This window comes from Scylla paramamosain, chromosome 26 (assembly GCF_035594125.1).
Source record: "Scylla paramamosain isolate STU-SP2022 chromosome 26, ASM3559412v1, whole genome shotgun sequence".
NCBI lineage: Eukaryota > Metazoa > Arthropoda > Malacostraca > Decapoda > Portunidae > Scylla > Scylla paramamosain.
The window spans coordinates 5650001-5672500 of record NC_087176.1 but is presented as its reverse complement, the minus strand read 5'-3'; the positions used below and the strand labels follow the sequence as shown (position 1 = coordinate 5672500).

Here is a 22500-nt window from a genome sequence, read left to right as displayed (position 1 = left end):
AGTTCTTAGGATTTCATGGAAAATGACAAATCTAATGAGATTGTCATCTGGCATACACACATGACTCAGCGTCTGTCACATGTGTGGTAGGACATGAAGCTGTTAAATAATGGTGGTGGTGGTAGTGGTGGTGTGTGTGTTTGTGTGTGTGTGTGTGTGTGTGTGTGTGTGTGTGTGTGTGTGTGTGTGTGTGTGTGTGTGTGTGTGTGTGTGTTAATATCACCCCAATGGTAATACCTGCCAATAATCCTGCCTTGCCATGTGTTTATTCATTCATTCATTAATTCATTCATACTTTCTCAGTGTTGTTGTTCGTGCTGGCAGTGACAGTGGTTGTAGTGGTGGTGGTGGTGGTGGTGGTGGTGGTGGTGTGTAGTAATATTATCCCAATAGTAATACGCTGCCAATAATCCTGCCTCGTCGTGTCTTCTCTCCAGTATAATATATTAATTTCCTATTTCAGCGGTATTCTAATTGCAGGAGAACTCATTAAATTAGTAAATATCATTCCGTGCTATATTTGAAGCCTCACTCACGCGGCCAGTACATTGTGGTGTGTAAAATGTTGTAAGTACTTTTTAATGTTTTCCTTCCGCTATTAAGTAACGGAATTTCCAGTTGTAAAAATTTAAAAAAATAAATAAAAAAAAATAAAAAAACGTTAAAATAGTTTCCGGTGAATCAGTAAAAAATATTTCGCTACGTCTAAAGCATAGTGTTATAAAAAAATTAAAAAAATGTATAAAAAGAATATATGTCTCTCTCTCTCTCTCTCTCTCTCTCTCTCTCTCTCTCTCTCTCTCTCTCTCTCTCTCTCTCTCTCTCTCTCTCTCTCTCTCTCTCTCTCTCTCTCATTTAAAAAAACAGATAGGAATAAACTGGTTTTCAAATAGAGTGGTAGATGAATGGGATAGACTCAGTATTCAGATTGTTAGAGGCGAGTCAATGGGGAGGTTTTTAAAAGAAGATTAGGCAGATTTATGGAGAGGGATGATAGGTGGAAATAGGTAGGCAGTGTTTTATCAAGGGACTGCCACGTGTAGGTCTTGGTGGCTTCCTACAGCTTCCCTTGTTTTCTTAGTTTCTTGTCTGTGTGTGTGTGTGTGTGTGTGTGTGTGTGTGTGTTTTATGTAAATAGACAGACATGCGTATTGTTTTATGGTTTTTATCATAATGTTACATATTTTGAGGTTGATATAAGGAATACACACAAAAAAACGACAATATTAAAAAAATATTAATAATAAATTTCCCTATGTTGATATAAGAGACACATAATAATAATATTGAAAAAAAATAATAATAAATAAACTTGCCTGCCAAATAATAAGTGAAACGTATTTTGTAATATCCAAAACTACACTATTAGGAAAAAAAATGTGAGTTCATTTTAAATTCTTTCGCCACTGGTCTTCTGGTTCTGTACGAAAAAAGTAAATACGTAAATAAACAAACTTGATTTCCTTTTAACTAGTGGAAGGTATTTTGAAACATCGAATGGACAATATTGAAAAAAAAAAAGTGACGGTACCGGTGCATGCATAAATAGAGTTCTCTTAAACGTCTCTCTCTCTCTCTCTCTCTCTCTCTCTCTCTCTCTCTCTCTCTCTCTCTCTCTCTCTCTCTCTCTCTCTCTCTCTCTCTCTCTCTCTCTCCGCAAATGTAAGGTGACATCCCAGACGAGAGAGAAAATTATATTAAAGAAACAAGCAAACAAGAATGAAGAAAGTTATGGTAAAGAGAGTCAGGAAAAGCCCGCGCTGATTCCATTGATATTTTGTAAGACGTGTCAATAATAACAACAACAACAACAACAACAACAACAATAACTACTACTACTACTACTACTGCTACCACTACTACTACTTCAACAACAACAACAATAACAATAATAATGTCATCATTGAGAGGCGAAGTGATGGGGGCTCAGAAGAGGAGAGAGGACAGAAGAGAAGTGACGAAGAGTGCTTTTGGGGGACTTGTGGCAGAGGTGATGGCGAACATAAACCTTAAGGAACCATCATAAGGGTGAGTACTCAGGGGCAGAGAGGGGCAACAAAGGGACAAGTAGTTGGCTAATCTTGACTTACATGACCTGTACACTTTTCTCCCTCTCTCTCTCTCTCTCTCTCTCTCTCTCTCTCTCTCTCTCTCTCTCTCTCTCTCTCTCTCTCCTTCTTTTCCTGTGATGTGTTAAATGTTTCAAGGTGTGATTTTGTTGTTTACGTAATGCTCTCTCTCTCTCTCTCTCTCTCTCTCTCTCTCTCTCTCTCTCTCTCTCTCTCTCTCTCTCTCTCTCTCTTGTTGTAATGTCTTATTTTTGTTTCCTACGTTAATTGGGTGGTATTAAAGAGAGAGAGAGAGAGAGAGAGAGAGAGAGAGAGAGAGAGAGAGAGAGAGAGAGAGAGAGAGAGACTTGTTGAAATAATTATGTAGGAAATCAGACATGAGCTTTAATTAATACGATACACTATGATTCTCTCTCTCTCTCTCTCTCTCTCTCTCTCTCTCTCTCTCTCTCTCTCTCTCTCTCTCTCTCTCTCTCTCTCTCTCTCTCTCTTAGGTAGCAAACTCGGAAAACTAATTTCACTTTTTTTTTCTTTTCCCACGTGAACAAAAGGATTGGGTCTTCGTAAATAATCCTCCTTTTAATCCTTCATTTTTCCCTATTGAGAGAAAGGAAGCGGGGAGGGGGGAGGCAGGGTGGGACTGACGCACCTTAATAAGACTTCGACACTCTAAATATGCAAGGGAGATGGGAATTATCGAAAAGGTATTGTGAGATGGAGACACGAGGGAGGTGGGGAGAAAAGCGGGGATCGATGAGAGAGAGAGAGAGAGAGAGAGAGAGAGAGAGAGAGAGAGAGAGAGAGAGAGAGAGAGAGAGAGAGAGAGAGAGAGAGATGGAATGTGTTATCTGTATTTCCTCTCTCTCTCTCTCTCTCTCTCTCTCTCTCTCTCTCTCTCTCTCTCTCTCTCTCTCTCTCTCTCTCTCTCTCTCTCTCTCGTTTCTTTTATCCGGAATCTGATAGAGTTTTCCAAGAGATTAATACTTTTCGGGTTATACTTTCCTGGCCGGCGGTAATTGGCGCACGCTTGTTCTCCGCCAGGTGAGCCAAGTTCCGCCCGTCACGTTCATGCTCCCTTTATGCTCTCCTTTCTTTCCTTTTTTTTTTCCTCACTTTTTTATAGTTATGATTTTTTTTTCTTTTCCCTTTTTTATTTTTTCTTTCCTTTTCTTTTTTTTTCTCTCTCTCTCTCTCTCTCGTTGGAATATTAAGGGTTAGTTCTTAATTGAATTTGTAACGTCACTTTGAGGCCTTGTCATTCCTTTTTTTTTTTTCTTTTTACAGTTACAGTGGAAAGTTTTTTGCTTATTTATTTTTTTAAGTATTTTATTATTTTTCTTGGATTTTTTTTTTTATTCGGTTCGCTGTTGTGTTTTATACTCCAGTTTATTCACTCCTTCATTGATGGGTTGGGTTAGCTTAGGTTAGTTTATGTTACTTTAGAGATTTCTTTTTATTCGGTTCGCAATCTCTTTATCAACTGGTATCATTTCCTTTTCTTTTCTTTCCTTCTTTTGTGTCACCGTTTTATTTTTTTTTCTCCACCTCTCGATTTTTCTTTCTTTTCCTTTATTGTCACTTAATTTTTTTCTGGATCTTTCAATTTTTATTTCTTTTTTTTCTTTCCTTTCTTTTCATTGCGTCACTTTCTGTCCAGCCATTCTCATCTTACTTACCTGGTGTGTCTCGTCTTTTCCTTTAGTGTCACTTAATTTTTCATTTTTCATTTTTTTTTCTTTTGTGTACCTTTCGATTTTACTTCCTTTTTCTTTTTTTTTTCTTTTTTCTTTTCTCTTATTTTCAATGCGTCGCTTTCCGTCCCGTCACCCTCACCTTCCCTTATGCGTTTCGTCTTCATTAGTCCCAGAGTGGCCGTGGCGTGGCGTGGCGTGGCGTCCTGAGTTGTGTTAGAATGTTATTATGTTCGTAAGTCCGTCTCGGAAGTTTTAAGCAGATTTTCCTGGAATCTTTTGAACAGTGGCCATGTTGAGAGAGAGAGAGAGAGAGAGAGAGAGAGAGAGAGAGAGAGAGAGAGAGAGAGAGAGAGAGAGAGAGAGAGAGAGAGAGAGAATTATTTTTTACTCATTCTCTTATTTTTGTGTTTCTGTATTGATTATAGATTAAATTTTGTAGTAGTAATAGTAGTGGTAGTAGTAGTAGTAGTTGTTGTTGTTGTTGTTGTTGTTGTTGTTGTTGTAGTTGTTGTTGTTGTTGTAGTACTGGTATAGATTAACAATATAGGTAATTTTGCTGTAGTAGTAGTAGTAGTAGTAGTAGTAGTAGTTATTGTTGTTGCTGTTGTTGTTGTTGTTGTTGTTGTTGTTGTTGTTGTTGTACCACTACTAACACCACAATCAATAACAGTAATAAAAGTAATAATAATAATAATAATAATAATAATGATAATAATAATAATAATAAGCAATAATAACAAGAATAATAACAATCTTCCTGTATATATATCTTCACCCCCTCCCCTCTCTCTCTCTCTCTCTCTCTCTCTCTCTCTCTCTCTCTCTCTCTCTCTCTCTCAAAGGCCCAAGCATCCTGAATGGACCAAATTTGGCTTCCAGTGTGTTCGTGTGTTCTGCGCTGGCCAACTTCATGTGTGGGCGAAGAGGACGAGGGCCAGAGAGGGGGGGGGAGAAGGAGGGAGGAAGAGGAGGAGGAGGGAGGAGGGAGAAAGTTGAGTGGGAGGGAGGGAAGAGGGAAGCACGGGAGGAATGAAAAGGGGGAGGAGAGGGAGAACAGAAGGAGAGGGGGGAAAGCAAGGGAGGATGGGGATGGAGAGGGGGAGGAGACCTGGAGAGGAGGGATGAAGGGAATGGGAAGGAGAGAGGAGGAGAGGCACAGGGAGGGAGAAGAGGGAGGGATGAATGGGATGGGTAAGAGAGGGAGAGAGGGAGGGGGACGTGAAGGTTGGTTATAGACAGAGGGAAGGTGCGGGATGTGATGGAAGAGGAGGAGGAGGAGGAGGAGGAGGAGGAGATGATGATGATGATGAAAGGGAGTGGAAGTGTAATGTAATGTATTGTAAAAAGGAAAAGATGAAAAACAAGAAGAAAAAAAAGAATAGTGAAAGTCTATTGTAAGTCTAGTCTAGTGTAACGTACTACTACTACTACTACTACTACTACTACTACCACCACTACTACCACCACGACCACTGCAACTGTCAAACAAGAGAGAGAGAGAGAGAGAGAGAGGGAGAGAATCACCAAATAAACAAACATAGAATCACACAACAAACAGATACAGCCACACAAATACAGAATAAATAATACGTAAAACAGACAAGTATACACAGACACTACAGGAAAGCCAGGTGTATTGAGGTTAGTGTAAAGGTTAGGAAGGTTATGAAGACGTGTTAGTAAGGCAGGTGAGGAGGTGTGTACAGGTGGGTGATGCAGGTGTGAGGTGCAGGTGCGTGTGGCAGGTGTTTAAGACAATGGGGGTGTGTGTCATCTCTTGTCATTTGAAGGTTCTCTCTCTCTCTCTCTCTCTCTCTCTCTCTCTCTCTCTCTCTCTTGACAGTTGTAGTGGTAGCAGTGGCTGTAGTAGTGGTGGTGGTTAATGGTAGTAGTAGTAGTAGTATAATGTTAATAATGATTATAACAATAACAATATATTTTCTTATTTATTTATTTATTTATTTCATTTTTTTTATTTTTTATTATTATTTTTTTTTTATTCATTTATTTATTTACTTATTATTTTTTTTGAGACAGAGGAAATGACCTGATCTGAGACAATGAAATAAAATGGGATAAATAGGTTAGGTTAGATTAGGTTAGGTTGAGTTAAATTAAAAAAATAAATTGTTAGTTGACTGATGAAAGTTTCAGAGCCACACTTGCAGTAATTGCTTGGATAAAGAAACACAGGCAGACAGATCAACCATTTTGTTTGTTTTAATGTGATTACCCAAAAAAAAATAAATAAATAAATAAAATAAAGGGAAAAGTGAAAAGAAAAAACTACTAATGCCATGAACTCCATAACATTTAATTCCCAGACTGACTTTGGAGGGAGAATATAATAATGACAAATAATAATAATAATAATAATAATAAGCATCCCTTCACATAACCAACAAAGACCTCCCACCATTGCGCAGAAATAGGAAAAAATAATGATAGAAAAAAAAAAACTTAAATTTGGCGCATTTCACACTCTATTGACTTGGCCAGCGGTATGTAAAATCATCTCATTTGACGCCATATGGATTAACCAACTCAATTATGCACTTTATACAACACAGTGTTAGTTCTGTGGCAATTCTGCATTATCGTTTCATACAGGTACTGCCACGTGTAGTCCTGATGGCTTCTTGCACCTTCCCTTTCTTTTATGTTCTAATTCTCTGGTAATTTGTCAAGTTACCAGCAATAAGATCTGAGCAGGTTTTAGCCAGTCATGTGCTGTATGGCTGGAAGTGAAGACAAAACTCAGTATTCAGAAATGCTTTGCGCTCTCACCATGATTATTTTCAAAGTCCACAGAGATGGTTAGCCAGGTTCTCAAGAGTATTTCTCCTGTTAATAATATAGAAATCTTGTTAATCTGTCAAGAAAATCATAAAAACACCCTTAAAAACATGTGCAACTTCAATTACAACCTTTTGAAAGTAGTGGAGGTGCAGCTCAGTGTTTCAGAATATGGACCTTGGTACCTTACTGAATAAACAATGAGAAAACACATCATGCTATAATCACTTCCAAACTATAACAATAACAACCAGTCCATATGAATTTCTTCCATTTTCAGATTAATTTCATAAAACTGTGGTAAAACTAAAGAATAAGTCAACATTCCATCCACTCAGTGTTTGTTACCATTGCAGTGTGCTGGGGAATGATACTGTGCACCTAATGTGTACTATCATAAGACCTATAATAAATATAAAACCAGAAACATGGAAAAAAAAATTAACAGACTGAATCAATGTCCCATCCACCTTGTGTTCATCACCAGTGCAGTGTGCAGGGGAGTGATACTGTGCACCTCATATAATCATAAGACTTATAATGAATGTAAAGCCAGAAAACATGGAAAAAACTGAACAGCTAAGTCAAAGTGCCATCCACCTTGTGTTCGCCACCAGTGCAGTGTGCAGGGGAGTGATACTGTGCACCTAACACTGTCACAAGACCTGAGTGTTAAACTAGAAAATGTGGAAAAAAATTAAAAGAGTAGATCAACCTCCCTTCCCATTTACTGAGTGTTCATTACCAGTGCAAAGTGCAGGGAATGAAACTGCACCTCACACTGTCACACAACCCAAGTGTTGAACCACATAGCATAGAAAGAAAATCAATACATATTTTAAAGACACACTCCATTCTAAATCTTACATTACTTGTTACTTATTGGCCAAAAAAAATCCATCTTGGTGTATATATTAAAGACACAAAGACTTTCTAAAGTTACTCGTTGGCCCTAAAACAACCAGTTATATGGTGTATATGTTAAAGACTTATGCCTTTTCTAAACTCTATGTTACTTACTGGCCACAAAAAAGAAAAAAACAGCTGTGGTGCATATGTTAGATATGTGAATTATGTTACTTATTGGCCAAAAAAAAAAGTAATCCTGGTGCACATTTTAGAGATACACAGCCTTTCCTAAACCCTATGTCATTATTTATTGGCCAAAAGAAAGCAATCCTGGTGCATGCTAGAGACACGCAACCCTTTCTAAACCCTACGTCACTTATTACTAATTGGCCAAAAGTGCCTGGAATGAGCAAGACAGTCAGGTACAGGTCCTTGGTGATGGCTGTGGTACCTTCCCTTTTGCATATCTTGGAATAAAATTAAGTGTAAGTCAGTCTAAGGAACTTCATAGCTAAATACACTCTGCCTTGTAGCACTGGTGTGTGTGTGTGAAGAAGCAGGGAGTGCATATGACTGTTTGTGTATCTTTTTTTTTTTGTGTGTGTGTGTGTGTGTGTGTGTGTGTGTGTTTGAAACAGGAGAGTGCATTTGTTTGTGTGTGTGTGTGTCATTGCTTCCTCAAATTCGTTCCAGAGTTAAGAGTTAATTTACACATCTAATACAGTCATTCCTCCCTTACAGTCAATAAATATGATCCTGTACACAAGACAGGGATATATATATATATATATATATATATATATATATATATATATATAAGTTGCATAACATCTACATTGAGTCATGTGTAGATAAACAGCATGATAATCATGTTTTGTTTTTTGTCAAAAGTGCAGGAAATGTGCAGATGTTGTTGGTTTGTGGTGCAGGAAGAACTAAGTTACTGACAAACTACCAATCTTTTGTTTGACTTACAGTTTATTGACTTGTCTGAGGTTTAACACTAACAAAGCATCAATGAACACAAGAAAAGTATAAAAAATATCTCTTAAAATTCAACATCATATGAAGAATGACATGCAGATGTTCAACACTATATAAGAATTGTAATAAACTGTGAAGAAGACTTTGCAGCATCCATAAAAGTTATTAATTTCAGACTGTGATCTGAAATGGTTAAAAAAACAACAATTGAACTGAAATTCTTACATCAATGTCATTACAGAAACTAAAGCAGGTGTCTCTTACTCACACTTTACTATGATGCTTATAAAAAGTACGGTCTCCAGTTATAAATATTTAAAATCAATCATGTACATGGAAAATAAATAAAGAAAAATACATATTACAGTACATATTACAGTACAAAGACCCGCAATGTTAAGCAATTACACAGGTTGTCTACAAAATATCCAAAAGACCAGAACGATTAATATAGATGCCTGAAGGCCAGACAGAAATGTTAATTGTGGTAATCACTGATGTGCAGCTGTGTCCAAACCTGATGTGTGTGTGTGTGTGTGTGTGTGTGTGTGTGTGTGTGTACTTCTGTAATTCTTTATGGATTTAATTTCTTTCCCTCAAAACTTGTTTACAGTTGATAAATTACACTTATTCCTCTCTATTACATTTAGTAAAACGTACTGAATTACAATTAATCCAATATCTTTATGGTAAAATTTATCCATTAAGTATCAATTAATCTTAAATGTAATAAAATCTTCCATACAGTGAAATCAATCAATGCAAACCTAAAATATGTGCATAAAATCTTTTATATATATGTCATCCAAATAAAAATATATATATATACATTATACATGCTGTAGATAAAATGATAAGAGAAGCACTAACTGAAGGTGGCAAGAAGCTCCTTGGGTATAACTAACATAAGTGCTATGTTCCTAACCCAGGGCTGTGTGGAGTGCTCACCAGGGGGACTGAGTGCCACGAGTGCCACACGCCACACATGCTAATCGGAATGGCACAGCTTAGGGCCACAAGGCAAGACCAGTTGTCCAGCTGTGCCACTTACCCAGGCTGGCAATAATTAAAGAGGCTGGACTCACAACTGTCTGCAAAATTAACATAGTGAAGACTGCCAACATGGTGGTCAAGGTAATTACACTGAGCTTGCATCTGTATTGCATGACAGCTAATGGTTTTGTTCCTCTGACACCAATATGAAGATGCTTAATATACACCAACATCAATTTATTTACATCCTTCATCTACAGTCGGTCTGCCATTTCTCCAACAAACTGCCACTGCAAAAGAACATCCTTGTCCCTTGTTCCTTGCAAGCTTAAGACGTTGTGGCTCTTGGTGCATTAACTGATAGTGAAATATACTTCTTATGACTGCTTGATAATGTATCACAACCAAATGTGCAACCCTGCCAACACAAGCTCTCTACATCACGGTGAGGATGATGCTTTTGTTGTCTATGCATAAAACAGAACTTAAGATCTCTCACAAAGCAGCTGATGAGAGCTACTGTTGCAAGTGAATCTACACAACCTTAGCTCTTACATGCATATATTAAACCAGTTACAATTACATGCTTTGGAATATATAGCAGTTGCATCTTTGGATCTTATTCTTGCTGACTTGTGGATGTGCTCCTCTCAGATGTCTCTCTTCTCTGAATCATGCACACACGCACACTCCCACACACATACACACACAGGCACACATTCACCTCCCCTCATACATCCCACCACTGCCACCTCACACACTTTACTCCCCAGCAGAAGCAGCATCAGCAACATGGGCAACAGAGGGCAGCGGCTTGAGGAACTAGTACTCAACACACTCTTCCCGGCCCTCGTCCCCCGGTGGTGTACCTCAGTAGAAGAGGAAGAAACGATGCCGGGAGTTGTGGGGGACCTGGTGCCACTCTCTCTTGGCGTGGACATACTGCAGGATGGCCCTCATGCAGATCAGCATGCCTGCAAATGGGGTGCCGTCAGGTTACGTGAAAAACCATCAGCTTTTTTCACAGAAAGAAATATTTTCTAAGTACTGCAGGCCCTTAGAATATATGCATGGATTTAGTCATCGCTGGACTGAAAACTGCTGAGTTCATTAATGCAAATCAGTATTTGTATCCACCCTGCACCTGTGCAATATGCAGGTAATATGCAATTTTCACTCGAAACAAACACTTGTGGAGTGTTGTGTACTGCCAAGCATTATTTTTCTGGTGAAATATGTATATGAAATATGTATATGAAGTACATTTAACCAGCAATTCATTCCCTTTATTCCACAAAAAAATTGGGAGACTCACCCAGAGCCATGATGAGCCACAAGAGCCAGGTGTTAGAGTCGGCCACAAGGTCTGTTGAGTTCCTCACAATTGCTGCCCACTTGGCCAAGGAGAGACCAAAGCCGGCAAGTGCCCCAGTGCGGCCAGCAACTGTGTGGCAGAAGCACAGCAGCAGCACAAAGCCCACCCAGTTGAAGACAAATGCAGCTGTTGGAGCAAAATTTCATTTATAAGTAACATTATCCTTGTGTGTTTCAACTTGTAATGCTTCAAAGGAAGTCACATATGGACTTCAAGAAACAGGGTATGTGCAGTCACAAGAGGCACAAACAACATTAGAGTTAGAAGCCAAAAAAGTAAACCAATGTTTGTCCCTTGGCCTGAGGTTGAATACATTTTGAACAGACTCTGTATTTGACAATTTGTATTTCAATCAGAATTATTCTTTCCTGTCCACATGCACTCACCAACAAAGGCCACAAAGAACATGAAGTCAGTGCCAAGGAGCTGCTCCTCAGCGATCTCAGCTGTCTCAGGGTCAAGGCCACCCAGCGAGGACACCCTCAGGACTCGCATGGCACCCCCAGCACCAGGCCCTCCCATGGCACCAGCTCCACTCAGTGGCCCACCACCCTGCACAGAGAAGGACACCATCAGGAACACACATCCATTATACATCACCAAATCTAAAAGAAGGTAAATTTTAGAACATAATAATGCTTTTATAGTATCAAACTGTCACTTCCTCATAGTGTTCCCTGGGTAACACTAATGAGAGTGGTGGACCATGACAGACCTAGCTAGCTGGTGGTCTCAAACAAACAGCTCTAGAAACATAGGTGACACCTCACAATGGACAGACCACATGGATGATGTTTTCTCTTCTACTCTTCACTGCATCTTTGTATCTTGTGATGGTTTACCTTTCATTTGGTTCCACTGGTGCTGTATATCAAGACAAAAACAAATGAAGACCAAAAAAAAGTTAAAAGGACAAAAACAAAATAGAGAGAGAAAAAAAACCATACTTACATGACACAGAGGCAGTGGGGAATCCTCGGCAGCCTCTAGAGCCTTCAGTCGTTGCACCTCCTCATAGCTGGGAGGCTGGATGTCTGAGGGAGAGTCTGGGGAGAAGGAAGGAAGGTTGGAGCCCCCCTCGAGTCCCTCCCGGGGGTCTGACTCCTCATAGGGCGGAGGGGCGTGCATGTCTGGCTTGGGGGGCGGGATGTCCTCCAGATTCCCTGAGGCTGCTGTGCTGGTGGTCTCAGGTTGTGGCTGTGGAGGGTGTGGGAGTTTAGCTTTGTTACCGAACCTGCAGCCTCACTCAATGACCCCTTGCTATTTGACACATCTTTCCTTAATCACTAACCATTCTGATGCCTTTCTTTTTGTTCCACAGCCACTTCTAAACATTATACTGCCTAGGAATTGTAAGTCTAGCTTTGCTACCAAACCTGCAGGCTCACTCACTAACAAAGGCAAGTGTATTTATTCTTATTTTATTGCATGTTGAAGGTCATGGGTGTGCAGTGTGGGGAGTTTAGCGTGGTCCTTGAACCTGCAGGCTCACTCACTAACAAAGGCAAACGGAGGTATTCTGGTTACTCTATTGTATTGTACTGTACAGGAGTTTAGCTTGCTCAGTGAACCTGCTGCCCAACTCACTAATAAAAGCAACAGGATTTATACTGGTTATTTTATTGGTTATTCTAGTTGTATTATTGGTGTTCTCAGGCTGTAGCTGTGAAATGCACTGGAGTTTAGCTTGCTCACTGAACTTACAGCCTGACTGACTACTGAAAGCAACTGGACATACTCTGGTTGTTTTACTGTATGTTAGAAAGTAAACCCTATCTTACGTGTAAGTGTCATAAACAATAAGTTAACAGTTATGATTTTGCAATTATGATTAAGAGGAAAACAAAAAGATTTCCATATACTAAATGACTGACATGTCCTATATAAATATATTTTGTAAACAGATGTACTAGTAATAAGATCAATAACTGCATAACTAGTTAATGTTAAATGATATGCTAATAACAAGACCAACCTATAAATGACCAAAAAAATGACTCAATAAATGGCTGACTGATATACTAACAACAATATTACATTTACAGATAATGGAGATAGCAAAAGAGCCTTCTGATTTTGACAATCATATTTGATCTTCATTCAGGAACTGGGGCCTCAGTCAGCATTTTATCTTGATCTTTCTTGCCCTTGACTAGCACCCATCTTACATACAAAAAAAAAAAATAAATAAATAAATAAATGAATAAAATATATAAATAATAAAAATAAATAAAAATAAATATAAATAAATAAATAAATAAATAAAATAAAATAAAATAAAATCAAATCAAATAAATAAAAAACAAATAAATAAATAAATAAATAAAAGGGCTTACTGAGTAGTCTGGGGGCGGCCCGCTGCCCACAGCCCCCTCTTCCCCACAGGCCTGCGCTGATGGAGTTGACATGCTCTCCGAGTGATCCTCCTCTGACTGTGGAACCTGTTTGGGGGGACACCAGGTGAATACAGTAGTAATATAACAATAATAGTAATGTTATTTGTACAGTACTCACACCACCCTTGAAGAAGTTTCACAAGCACATCCCAGTACATACACAATAGCAACCACTCATTAGAAGTAAAGAAATGCAAAATGAAACCATTTACAGTGAAAGCTAGAACTAATGAAGACCAAACTGAGAAAGACAAGAGACAGCGGGGCCTGGAGAAAGAAGATGCACAAGATAGAAGTTAAGAACATAAGAAAATAAGGGAAGCTGCACGAAGCCCTCAGGCCTACACATATGAACTCTATGTACCTATTTCCACCTATTGGTGCCAACATTATAAGAGTGGCTGACACCGCTGGGGATTAATAAGGCCAAGAAGAAGAAAGAAAATGAGGACTAAATCAGCAAGTTTATTCTCTAAGGTAAAAAGGGTGTGGAATCTTAAGCACTGTGAATATCAACAAACCACTAATATATGTAGAGCAAACCGTGTGCCAGTGTCAAGGACTTGTGCCTGCCAACCGCAGCATGTGTGGTGACGGGTCACTCAAGGCCGCGCAAAAAAACACTCGGGTCTTGATCATCTCAGCCCAACTACCATTGTGACGAACTCAGAGACACAACATCATGCCAAAATAAGTCCACGGTCCCTAACACTTGTCTCGCGTGGTTGGCTCATCCCACATGCAAATCAGTTTCTTTTTTTTTCTCTCTCTCTGCACAGCTCATGTCCCATTTCTCTACATGATTGCTGCTTTGGATAAGCTTTCTCCACATGGTTCTATTACACGTTTCTTCATCCATCCCAGTCTTACACACAGCAAGAGTACAGAACAGAACCACATGAAGTTTCCAAGTGATAGATTTAAATGTCTCTCCTCTCTCTATTCTTCCTTACTGTATTGCAATTATCAATGTTTTGAATACTAGTGAAGTCATATTGATTTAGTATGTGTAGTTTTAAAGCAATGGTATATTCTGTGATAATTCCTTGTGCCCCAACTCACAGGTTACTGCTCAATAACACAAATTTGGTTAAATGAGTGATTTGATTCTCTTTAAGCTTGATGGGTTAGGCTGGTTTTACTGAAGTTTGGTATGAGTAAAAGATATGTTACCTAATTACCTGCGTGTCCTATATCTATGTTACTAATACTGCTTATGTTAATACTGCTACTACTACTACTATTTTCAATTAGTACTACTACTTCTATTACTACTACTATCACCATTAAAATTACCACCACCATCATTATTGCTACTGTTACTATTACAAGAGCTACCACTACCACTATTACTGTTTATGCTGCTACTACCAAAAACAACAGCTTCCACCACCAGCAGCACCACTACAACCACCACCACCACCACCACCCTTCCATTACAAGCTAGCCAAACTTTCACCGAGATCAACCATTACAGCACACACTGCCGTATCCTGCCCCGTGCCCTTCACAACACTGAGGCGGCAGAGTAGTGATAGCGAAGTGATGAGAAGCGGTGACTGGTGGTCTCTTATCACTGGTCAGAACGTAAGACGACCTTCGCTTAGCCATCACGCCCTTGTCACTTCGCCCCCATTTTGTCCCTTTTAGAAGTATTAATGGAGTTTCTAGTGTTTGGGGATAGATGCCTGCCACTTACTGGTTGGTAGCGTATAGAGGAGGGCATGGTAGGTCCCCAGGCAGCGGGGAAAATTGAAGGAGACGGAGTGGTAAAGACTGTTGTTGTCGATTCTCAGCCAGTCAGGACGGGTCCCTTTTACTCATAGGGTGGTTTGTTATTTTGTCAAGTTTTTCTGTTGTTTTTTGGCATAAAAGTGTTGTTTGTATTTTTCATATATATTTTCTGGCAGGTTATATGTCTAAAATATGAAATTTAAGTGAAATATTTGTGCTGATCTGTTCGAGTAAATGGCGTTGACTTCGATCTAACTCATCTGTCACTCGTATAGTTGTTGAGAGGGTAATTTACAAGTTTTTCAGCATGAAAGTGCTGTTTATATTTTTCTTACACTTATTTTGGCAAGTTGCAGTTTTGAAATGTAAAATCAGTTTTTTTTTTTTCCGTTGGTGCGTTCAAGTAGATGGCGTTGACCTTAGCTTACCTCATCTGTCATTTTCGTACAGTTTCCATAGATAGAAACAAAACGTCAACATTATAGCTAAAAACTTACTTAGAAAATATCTCCATGTAATTCGAATAAAAAAATATAGACATTTCCATATTCATTACTTCTATCCTTCAGAATATGTCAATAAGCAGGCTAGGTTGATAAACCTTAATGTAACAATATACATATGAATCTATGGAAAGCACATGAAATATTTATTAATCTAATAATTACTTAGTTACCTAACGACAGCAGCAAGTGCGATATATATATCGCCATCTTGCTGACTGCGATGAGGAGAGAGCAGGTATGCTTATAGGAAGTTAATGCCAGTCATTAATATTGGATATAATATGAGAAGAATAATTATATATATATACTCGCAGTTCCATGAAAATCATCCCACTGAACAAACTGATATAATCACACCAAGGAGCGTGTAATGGTAGAGCTACACTTGATTACTGTTACTGTGATATTCTTGTGCGCGTGTGTGCTACAGAGTAAAGGGGCTGAACTTAACAGAAAATCACCATTAAGGTCACTCATATTGCATCATTTCATGTGGAGAAAAATAAAAATAAATAATGTTCTAGCTGGCCCCGAGGAGACTCAAGGATCGGTGCGAACATCCCGGAAACTGAAGACATATTCAATAAACGCAGTGAAATGTCCTACACCTCATACAGATAGCTATATACTTTAATTAAGAAGGAAACACAAGGAAATGTATGTATCATAACCCTTCAAACACGGCAGGAGCGTAATGATTACACGTCTGGCAACCATCACCAGCTGGACTGTGATGGGCGGTCGACCTTCGGCATCCCTTCCTTCAGTGACTAACTAGAGGTGGTGGGAGGTGTTCGTCGCTGCGGAACGTGGAGCTTTGTGTTATGTAGCTGCGGGTATCCTATTAACAGCAACCATGACCACCTCCAACCAGCGGGAGAGCCAGAGACTCTTCGACTACTTTGCCATCATCGGCCTGAGTCCCGATGGAGGGCTGGAACCCGACCGATTGCAAGGTAAAAGCCATTGATTTTGTCCTGGCCAAGAGAGACCTCGATCATGCCCGCAGAACAGCCATTTAGTGTGTGTGTGTGTGTGTGTGTGGAGAGAGAGAGAGAGAGAGAGAGAGAGAGAGAGAGAGAGATACTAATATTCAAAGTATTTTCTCATCTATTTTATTTTTCATATATTTTCCTCTTTTCTTATGACCGGAGTACCGTTTTCTTTTGTTGTCCTTTTGTTTGTTTCATTTCACGTTTTATTTTACTCTCTCATAAAGTTCAGTATTTTCCTCATCTGTTTTTCAAATATTTTCTTATGACCGTGCACCGTTTTCTCTATCCTTTTGTTTGTCTAATTTCGCTGTTTTATCCTGTTCATTTCTTCGTTTCCTTGATGTCCTGTGTCATTCCTAGCATTCCTCAAATTACTTCACGTCATGCACTGTAGAAAAAGGAAAAATGTGTATAGTACTTATTCCGTATATTTTTTTTTTCTTTCCCTCTACTATTATATCATCATTCCTTTTATATTACTTCCCATGATTTTTCACAGGACGTCAATGTTTTTACCCGCATGTTCGTATGTATACTTAAGTGTCCCCAGAAAGAGAAAAGAAAAAAAAAAGGACATTCTCAGAAAATTAATAATATTCACGCCTCACTTCTTGTTTACATACACAAGGTTCGCTGTTGTCATTGGTGTTTCTCTTTCGATTTCTTCAATATTGGAAGGGGATTATTGAATTTACGATGTGTCAGAGGGGTAGAGTATAATGTGCCTCATATTTTCATCTCATTTTCATGTGTTTGAGTGGGTCTCTCTCTCTCTCTCTCTCTCTCTCTCTCTCTCTCTCTCTCTCTCTCTCTCTCTCTCTCTCTGCAGGCAGTGTTTGATGGGTTTGCACACACACACACACACACACACGTAGGATGTACTTGATTTCTCTCTCTCTCTCTCTCTCTCTCTCTCTCTCTCTCTCTCTCTCTCTCTCTCTCTCTCTCTCTCTCTCTCTCTCTCTCTCTCTCTCTGTAGACCAATAAGGAAATAGAGAGGCGAGAAGAAAACCAGTAATAAAAATGGAGTGTTTATATCTGGGTATTGTTTTAACAAGAATACGCGGAAGAACAACAAAGAAAACAAAGAAAACTGCATGTAACATCACACACAAAGTCATGCAGCGGGAACCGAACGAGAGAGAGAGAGAGAGAGAGAGAGAGAGAGAGAGAGACTATAATATAATGGTAATGTGCATGGGAAGAGTGTTTCCTCATTAGAGCGGTTAGGTTTCTAGGAACGTTTGTTTGGAATGTCACCCAGAGTTTTCCTGAGAAGTCCCCTCGCATTGCAGACTCCTCTTGGAACTAAATAATTCTCTGCTTCATAATTATCGGTATTTTTTTTTTTTTTTTGTACTCTTCCTCTGTATTTTCTCAAAGTCATTCCGAGTTCGCCTAATTATCAAATCTTTGTTCATTCGAGTTTTTTTTTTTCTTATTCTTGTTCTTGTTCTACTTGTTCTTCTTCAGCCTTTGTTTGTTTGAAGTGTGTACATTGATATAAAACGGTGCTTGTATGTTTTTTTTTTTTTCTTCTTTTTCTGCCCCTCCTTTACAAGATATGTGGGCTCTCTCTCTCTCTCTCTCTCTCTCTCTCTCTCTCTCTCTCTCTCTCTCTCTCTCTCTCTCTCTCTCTCTCTCTCTCTCTCTCTCTCTCTCTCTCTCTGTGTGTGTGTGTGTCAGGGTAACATCAATACCTTTCTTGGCAACTGAGTGTGAAGACTGAAGTGGGTTTTTACTCTCTTATATTACATTGTTGTATTTATTTGTTCATTCTATTTCATATATATTCATTTTCATTTACTTTTTTCTTTTAGCTTTTTCGTCTTCATATGAGTGATTGTAGGCTGTAGTAGTAGTAGTAGTAGTAGTAGTAGTTGTTGTTGTTGTTGTTGTTTTGTTGTTCTATACTACAACAACAACAACAACTACTACTACTACTACTACTACTACTACTACTACTATTACACTACTACTACTACTAATAATAATAATAGTAATAATAATAATAATAATAAATAAATAAATAAATAAATAACAAGCACAAAAGTAAAACCAGCTAAGAGATAATAATAAATGCAAATCATTCCCCACAACAAGAATATAAATAAAATAAAAAGAATAATATGCATTACAGTAGATATATGAAGTTTGCACATTCCCATACATATTTTAAGCTTTAGTGAATATGAGAGAGAGAGAGAGAGAGAGAGAGAGAGAGAGAGAGAGAGAGAGAGAGAGAGAGAGAGAGAGAGAGAGGCCGTTTTCAGTCTTAGTTAAACATGAAAAATATCCTTGTGTGTGTTGAAATTATTAGAAGTGTACAGCTCTATTCAGCTCATCACATTATTACATCCGTGGGTAAATAAGTTGTATAATTAGAGAGCAAGTAAATCTGTGCCCTTGTGAAAAAAAATGTGTGAATCATAATAAGTACAGTGTCAGGTTCGTGTATAAATGATATAATTAGGAAGCAAATGACTGTGTTGTATTTTATTATAGGCATTTGAGGAGTAATGATATGCGCCACACGTAGATAACTTGAACTTGTTTGAGTTATTATTTAACACGTTACCTTCTTCATAACTGTAAATGCAAGAGAGAGAGAGAGAGAGAGAGAGACGCAGGAACTTAATGATTGTTTGCTAATGGGCTGAGAATCTTTCCGGAAAGATCGTTTCTCTTGCTGTGGTTTGTGGTGAAAATAATTGCTGTGCTTGGTAATAGATCGATAAAGTGAAAGTTCCCATAATTCAAAGTGCTGTGGTATGTGGTGAAAATAATCAGTCTTGGTTACGAAATGGAATCAGTCGGGCTGGATTTCTTTGACTGTTTTTCTTCTTGCTGTGAAAGTAATTTCCTGTGCCTACAAAATTGAATGACCCGGAAGTCTTCATTTTTTTTTTTTTTTTTATCCTTTTGCTGTTAAAATAATACGCTCTGCTTGCAAAATTTTTCTTGCCGTGAAAACAATATACCCAGCTTACAAATTCGAATGACCTGGAAGTCTTCAGTTATTTCTCCTCTTCTCCTCGTGCTGTGAAAATAATACACTCTGCTTGCAAAATTGAATGGCCTGGAAGTCTTCAATTATTTCTCCTCGTGCTGTGAAAAGAATCTGCTGCGCTTAAAAAAAAAAAAAAAATGGAGCTGGAATTTTTTAATCCTTTCTTTCTCGTGCTGTGAAAATAATAAATACTCTGTTTACAAAATATAATGAGCTGGAAGTTTAATAGTTTTCATGTCTTGCTATAATATGCGGTGAAAATAACTTGTAACACAAAACTCGAAAACTGAGTGAGATCACATCAGCCAAACTTAAGGAAGCCAGACTTTTAGTTGTTCTTTATTTTGTTTTTATTTTACTTGCATGTGACAGGAGACCACAAAAAGACTCATTATTAACAAAACAATATAAAAAATGCAGTTAGAAATTAGTGCTCTTGAGGTGGTTATTATGACCAACACAACACTGAGACACACACACACACACACAAAAAAAAAACTTATCAAGAATACAGCGTTGAAAAGTAGCATTAAGTGATATTATTATGACCCAAAACAACACTGAGGCAGGCAGAAGAAAAAAAAAAAACACACATTATCAAGCATACAGTGTTAAAAATCGACGTTAGATGTTAATATGACCAAAACAACATTGAGAGACAAAAAGAAAACCCACCCTATGAATGCAGTGTTAGGTGTTAGCGTGAGTGAGGTGATGCTGCCGGAACGTTGTAGCGTGCAAATGGTGACCAGAATCAGCATTGCGGTGTATCTCATGATGCCTTTGCTTAACGAGACTGTTATTGCCAGAGGGATGTGTGGCGAAAGAGGGAGAGAGAGAGAGAGAGAGAGAGAGAAAGAAAGAGAGAGGAGGGGGCTAGAAATTTTTGCGTGAGTGAGAGGGAGAGCGAGAGATTGGTAAAGAGAATAGGAAGAGTGAGTGTTAGAGGGTAAGGAAGAGTTGATAATGAGTGAAGGAAGGGTGATAAAAAGGATTGGGTGAACGAAAACCAGAATACGAGTGAAATGAAGGAGAGAGGGGAACGATTGTGTGAATGAAGTGAATATGAGTGAAAGGGAAAAGGAGAAAGACTGTGGGAATGAAAAAAAAAATGAAAGATAAGTGGAAAGAGAGGAAGAAGAAAAGGATTGAGTGACTGAAAATAATATGAGTGAAAGAAAGGAGAGAGAGAGAAGAAAGATTGGTGTGAGTGAAGTGAAAGATGAGTGAAAAGAAGAAAGAGAAAGATTGGGTGAGAGGAAAAATAAAAGATAATTGAAAGAGAGGAGAGATATTCAGTGAATTAAAAGCATATGAGTGAAAGAGGAAAATTATTTAATTAGTGATAAGCCAAAGATGAGAGAGAGAGAGAGAGAGAGAGAGAGAGAGAGAGAGAGAGAGAGAGAGAGAGAGAGAGAGAGAGAGAGAGAGAGAATAATGACCCTAATGATCCCACTGTTACCAATACTCACAGCAGTTTCCGATAACAACCCTTAATAAAGTATAATTTACCTGTCTGACATTGGGATGACGAAATAATATATACCTGTTATAATGAGTTAATGCTGTGGTAGATATCCTCTCTCTCTCTCTCTCTCTCTCTCTCTCTCTCTCTCTCTCTCTCTCTCTCTCTCTCTCTCTCTCTCTCTCTCTCTTATTGTTAGTCAAAAGCATCCCTTTAAATTTCAATCATATAACGTTTATTATTTATTTATTCCCTACTACTACTACTACTACTACTACTACTACTACTACTACTACTACTACTACTACTACTACTACTACTACTACCACCACCACCACCACCACCACCACCACCACCACCACCACGATCATCACAACCACCACCGCCACCACCACTTACTACTACTACTACTACTACTACTTCTATCGGCATCACCATCGCTACCATTCCCACAACCACCACCACGAACCATACCCTTAACAACAACAACAACAACAACAACAACAACTACTACTACTACTACTACTACTACTACTACTACTACTACTACTACTACTACTACTACTACTACTACAACCCCCTTCCACCACTGTCTTCAACACCCCTATACCAAGCCCGACAACACAGGAGGCTCAGTCAGAACACAAGAGAACAATGGCTAGCAGTGACGAAGCAGACAATGGGTGGGTAGACTGACCCGACCTTCTTACGCAGCCTGTACGTAAACTGTGGAAAACGTGCGTCACTCGGCGGCGGCAGGCAGGCACTGGCGTGACATTTACTAGTGGAGGTGGTGGTGGTGGTTGTCACACACACACACACACACACACACACACACACTCAGTCACACACACACACACACACACACACCATACAAGCATTTACATACATACATACATATAGGTAATGTTTGATGGTTTTACACACACACACACACACACACACACACACACACACACACTGATTTGTGTAGTTAGTGTTTGGTAGTGTTTGATCTCTCTCTCTCTCTCTCTCTCTCTCTCTCTCTCTCTCTCTCTCTCTCTCTCTCTCTCTCTCTCTCTCTCTCTCTCTCTCTCTCGCAAAGAACTATTGACGCGATATTGGTGATAATCATGTCAGAGAGAGAGAGAGAGAGAGGAAATACGTACGTAACACTGGACAAAGACCATGACTTGCTTTCTCTCTCTCTCTCTCTCTCTCTCTCTCTCTCTCTCTCTCTCTCTCTCTCTCTCTCTCTCTCTCTCTCTCTCTCTCTCTCTGAACTCAACCCAGCTCATTTTTCCTTCAGTACTTTTCTAAATCATGTGCGTTTCCCTTTCCTTCCAAACATCCAAGATTTACCATAACTCTTTTACTAATAACTTTATAATATTCACGTAACCTAACTTTTTATTTATTTATTTATTTATTTATTCATTCATTTGTATTTATTTATCTATTTTTTTCTACAGGTGGTGGTTTGCGTATCCTAATCTTACGTCTATTTTTTTTTTTTTTCCACAGTTGCATAATTTACCCTCGTGTTCCTGCCATCGTTTCCACTCATGCTTGCCTTTTTGATGACTGGTGTGTTGGTGTTGCGTGGAAGATGTGTGCGTCTGTGTGTCAGTCCGCCTGCCTGGAGCCTCAATTCA

At 38.8% G+C, this 22500-nt stretch overlaps 2 protein-coding genes across 8 annotated transcripts in view; one reads left to right on the top strand and one right to left on the bottom strand.

The window, feature by feature from the left end:
* Nucleotides 1-8368: 8368 nt before the first annotated feature.
* Nucleotides 8369-14997, bottom strand: LOC135113642 (NEDD4 family-interacting protein 1-like). 3 transcript variants are annotated; one of them, XM_064029059.1, is made up of 6 exons: nt 14856-14997; nt 13097-13201; nt 11712-11957; nt 11147-11312; nt 10701-10886; nt 8369-10359 (listed from the first exon to the last, which is right to left on the bottom strand). In XM_064029059.1, exons 1-6 carry the CDS (start codon nt 14880-14882, stop codon nt 10256-10258), a joined length of 834 nt encoding a protein of 277 aa, XP_063885129.1. In that variant the 5' UTR covers nt 14883-14997; the 3' UTR covers nt 8369-10255. The 3 variants fall into 3 exon arrangements, with proteins under 3 accessions (XP_063885129.1, XP_063885130.1, XP_063885131.1); XM_064029060.1 differs by lacking the exon at nt 14856-14997 and adding an exon at nt 14632-14749; XM_064029061.1 differs by lacking the exon at nt 14856-14997 and adding an exon at nt 14616-14668.
* Nucleotides 14998-16147: 1150 nt separating this feature from the next.
* Nucleotides 16148-22500, top strand: part of LOC135113641 (DENN domain-containing protein 5B-like) — a 54882-nt gene continuing 48529 nt past the window's right edge. For all 5 annotated transcript variants that reach the window (XM_064029054.1, XM_064029055.1, XM_064029057.1 and 2 more), the window contains exon 1: nt 16148-16352. In XM_064029054.1, coding sequence (XP_063885124.1) covers nt 16253-16352 — 100 coding nt within the window. In that variant the 5' untranslated portion in view covers nt 16148-16252. The remainder of the gene's footprint in view (nt 16353-22500) is intronic.

What these genes read in the sequence shown, in the direction of transcription:
- LOC135113642 (XM_064029059.1), bottom strand. Translation starts at nt 14,882, where the DNA reads ATGCCCTCCTCTATACGCTACCAACCA. An exon ending in GTTCTTTGTGGCCTTTGTTG is followed by an intron (nt 10,887 to 11,146) that starts GTGAGTGCATGT and finishes TTGCTCCAACAG; the next exon opens with CTGCATTTGTCTTCAACTGG. An exon ending in GTGGCTCATCATGGCTCTGG is followed by an intron (nt 10,360 to 10,700) that starts GTGAGTCTCCCA and finishes CCCCATTTGCAG; the next exon opens with GCATGCTGATCTGCATGAGG.